The following is a 4102-nucleotide window of genomic DNA, read 5'->3' on the forward strand; positions in this document are numbered from 1 at the left end:
AAGGTTCGAGAGAGTTTGAGAGAGGAGAGGGGTTTCAGAGGCGGCGGGTGAATGAAAATGAGTTTACGGTTGAGGTGTTTGTGAATTAAAAAAGGAAAGGTAGAATCGTGGGTGTTGATCATTTTGATCAACGGCCTGGATAAAAATGGGAGCCGGGCGGGTTGGATAAACGGGTCAGGGGTCGGGTAATTTAAAATTGCAATTGGGTTTAATTGGGGGGTTGATTTGGGCTACAATTGAAATGAAATAGGGCTAGTATTTAAATAGCCACTTTTCCCCTTTTCATTTTATAAAAAATAGTAAATGATTTCTAGAAATAAATTAAAGGTACCAAACTAATTAATAATGTATAGCTATTAAATAAAAATACTGGAATCATTTTTGTAATTATAAACGCAATTAAATCTTACAATATGCTAAAATTGCAATTATATGCAATTTAGCATTAAAAATACTAAATAAATTTGTAAAAATGTGTAAAAATTACCTTAACTATATTTTGGTATAAATATAAGAAATACATAAGTTAATCACCAAAATGATAATTTGAGGAATAATTATTGGTTTTTGTACTACTAAAATAGGGTAATAAATTGATTTAAAAATCTTTTAAAAATTAGAAAAAATACTAAAACATTTAGACACACTTATATATGCATAGATATGCTATTTTTAAAGTATTTTGCATTTATAAAAAAATATACAAGAAAATATTGGGTATCAACAGCTGCCTCTCTTTACCCGGGAAGGATGAAAGAGTTATCGGGTAAAGATATGATGGTCAATTTTGACCGAACGGAATGGTTTGAAGAATTTGACCGAACTTTGGCTCCTGAGCTACCTACATATCCCTGGTCTTACCGGAATCAGGCCATATGTAGTTTAGAATCCGTCGGCGGAATATGCCGATGGAGATTTTCCAAGACAGACGTGATATTTGGGTTAGGATGGATGGTTAAAGTCTAATAGGGCTGCAGGAACTAGAGCGGAATTGCTCCAGCTGAGACAGTCGTTGCTCGCTAATTTACCTGCAAATGAACAATATGGTGTGCGGAAATTTAAACATGATGCAAGTTCCCGTCAGACCATGAAATGTTGTCTTTGGACGGTTAGGATGACATCCTCAGACCATGACGTCCTGGGCCATGAAGCGTATAATAAGGATTCGCAGGCCATGAAATGGTGCTCTCGGGCCATGCGAATGATGCCTCCGAACTATAACTCCTTTGAATAATGATATGCGAAAGATAAAAGGGGTCCTCAGGCCATGGCATGATGTTTTCGGGCTATGAATATGGTGGCTCCGAACAATGATGCCTTTGGATGATTTGGCGATCTTTTAGCCTATGAGAGGCAGTAGGTGGTGATTTTTCAGCCAGTGCAAATGTAAATAAGGTGGCGATCTTTCAGCTAGTGTAAATGTAAATAAGGTGGTGATCTTTCAGCCAATGCAAATGTAAATAAGGTGGCAATCTTTCAGCCAATGCAAATGTAAATAAAGTGGCGATCTTTCAGCCGATGCTAGGTATAAATGCAGTGGCGATTTTTCAGCCGATGCAAGATGTAAATGAAGTGGTGATCTTTCAGCCATGCAAGATGTAAATGAAGTGGCGATCTTTCAGCCATGCAAGATGTAAATAAAGTGGCGATCTTTCAGCCATGCAACATGTAAATATAGTGGTGATCTTTTAGCCATTCAAGATATAAATGAAGTGGAGATCTTTCATCCATGCAAGATGTAAGTAAAGTGGCGATCTTTCAGCCATGCAAGATGGAGGTAGAGGTTAACCTCGAAAGGAAAAATGGTAGCCTTATGCAATGCAGAGAATGCAGATGGAGACAGAGCTTAGTCTCGGAAGGCAGAATGGTAGCCTTATGCAATGCAGAGAATGTAGATGGAGGTAGAGCTTAACCTCAGAAGGCAGAATAGTAGCCTTATGCAATGCAGAGAATGCAGATGGAGGTAGAACTTAACCTCGGAAGGTAGAATGGTAGCCTTATGCAATGCAGAGAATGCCGATGGAGACAGAGCTTAGTCTCAAAAGGAAGAATAGTAGCCTTATGCAGGAAGTAAAAATGGCAAATGGCAATAGAGTTTTCTTAGCTGATAGCGGATTACGGTATCGTGATTGCTGGGGATATTATGCCTGCTGGGGACACTATTGTGCGGATAGCAGTTGCGAGCAAGTGCAACGGTTCAGAGAGTTGTATTCCTGAACTTTGTGAGTGAGCTTATAGTATATTTGATGATTTTACAACTTAAGTGCCTGCATCCATAGAAAAATCGTGAGTTTGAAAAGGGGGAAAGGTTAGTTCGTATCCCCGCTAGCTTTGCTTGACCTGCTGGGCTTTGATCCGGTGATACCGTATATATCACTGGGGTAGCGTTGCTAAACAAGGCAATTTTAGTAATAAACATGCAAGATTTAGTAAAAGCATAAAATAAGTACATAATTAAGAATAGTTTTATTTAGATGAATCGACGACTACGACGTGGTTCAAGACATTACAACTTCTCTTGCTCCGGAATTTTGAGGGTCCTCCTCAAAATTCTGCCTCAGTTTACTGGGTTGTTGCTTCTGACGGCTGTTAATGATAAATGGCTGGAATCGACTTCGGAATTTTGAGGGTCCTCCTCAAAATTCTGCCCCAGTTTCCAATAGCGGGGGAAATGGAAATTTTACTGAATTGTGACCGAACCCATAGGGCTGCCTACGTATCTCCTCTTAAATGGGAATCAGGTCAGGCGTAGTTCAAATTACGTCATATAAGGAGAGCATAAAGATTACACATAGTATCACTTGACTACGTCTGAATTGATCGTCTTTGGCCAAACTTCTCCATCCATTTCTGCAAGTATGAGGGACCCTCCTGTCAGAACTCGGTGAATAATGTACGAACCCTGCCAGTTGGGAGAGAATTTCCCTTTGGATTCATCTTGATGCGGAAAAATTTTCTTTAACACCAGCTGCCCTGGTGTGAATTGTCTCGGCTTGAATCTTTTGTTGAAGGCTTTGAACATTCTGTTATGATAGAGCTGACTGTGGCAAACTGCATTCATTCTCTTTCCATCTATAAGAGCTAGTTGCTCGTAACGACTCTTCACCCATTCTGCGTCGTTGAGCTCTGCTTCCTGTATGATCCTTAAGGAAGGAATTTCTACCTCAGCGGGAATGAATGCCTCTATACCGTAGACCAGCATATAGGAGGTTGCTCCTGTCGAAGTGCGGACTGTGGTGCGGTATCCCAATAAAGCAAATGATAGCTTCTCGTTCCACTGCTTATGCTTCTCTATCATTTTCCTTAGTATCTTCTTGTTATTCTTGTTGGCGGCCTCTACGACTCCTTTCATTTGAGGTCTGTAGGCTGTAGAATTCTCGTGTTTGATCTTGAAGGTTTCACACATGGATTTTATCAAATAACTGTTGAGGTTGGAGCCAATATCAGTAATGATTGACTCTGGAACTCCGAACTGACACACGATATGGTCGCGGACGAAATCCACAACTTTCTTAGTCACTGCCTTGTAAGATGCTACTTTAACCCATTTGGTGAAATAATCAATCGCTACTAGGATAAAACTATGCGCGTTTGATGTGGCGGATTCGATTGGTCCAATAACATCCATTCCACAGGTGGCGAACGGCCACATCGAGCTTGTTACATTAAGCTCATTTGGAGACACCTTTATCATGTGTGCATGTATTTGGCAGCGGTGGCACTTTCGGACATACTGGATGCAGTCTGTTTCCATAGTTATCCAAAAGTAACCAACTCGGAGTATTTTCTTTGCTAAAACAAAGCCATTCATATGTGGACTGCAAGTCCCTGCATAAATTTCCTCTAATAGCCTGGATGCTTCCTTTGCGTCGACACACCTTAGTAATTCCAAATCAGGAGCCCTCCTGTACAGGATTCCTCCACTGTGAAAGAAATTGTTGGATAACCTCCGAAGCGTGCGCTTCTAAGTAGCGTTTGCGAGTTCTGGGTATTCTCCTTTTGCCAAGTATTCCATGATATCATGAAACCAAGGCTTTTCGTCTGCTTCTTCTTCGACATGAGCACAGTAAGAAGGATGATCATGGATCTTTACCGTAATGGG

At 40.5% G+C, this 4102-nt stretch overlaps 1 protein-coding gene across 1 annotated transcript; it reads right to left on the reverse strand.

Moving 5' to 3' along the window:
• Positions 1-2797: 2797 nt before the first annotated feature.
• LOC138875876 (uncharacterized) lies at positions 2798-3298 on the reverse strand. Its single transcript, XM_070154751.1, has one exon. It carries the CDS (start codon positions 3296-3298, stop codon positions 2798-2800), a length of 501 nt encoding a protein of 166 aa, XP_070010852.1.
• Between the last annotated feature and the right edge of the window lie 804 nt (positions 3299-4102).

The sequence above is a fragment of the Nicotiana sylvestris genome, chromosome 8 (genome assembly GCF_000393655.2).
Source record: "Nicotiana sylvestris chromosome 8, ASM39365v2, whole genome shotgun sequence".
Lineage (NCBI taxonomy): Eukaryota > Viridiplantae > Streptophyta > Magnoliopsida > Solanales > Solanaceae > Nicotiana > Nicotiana sylvestris.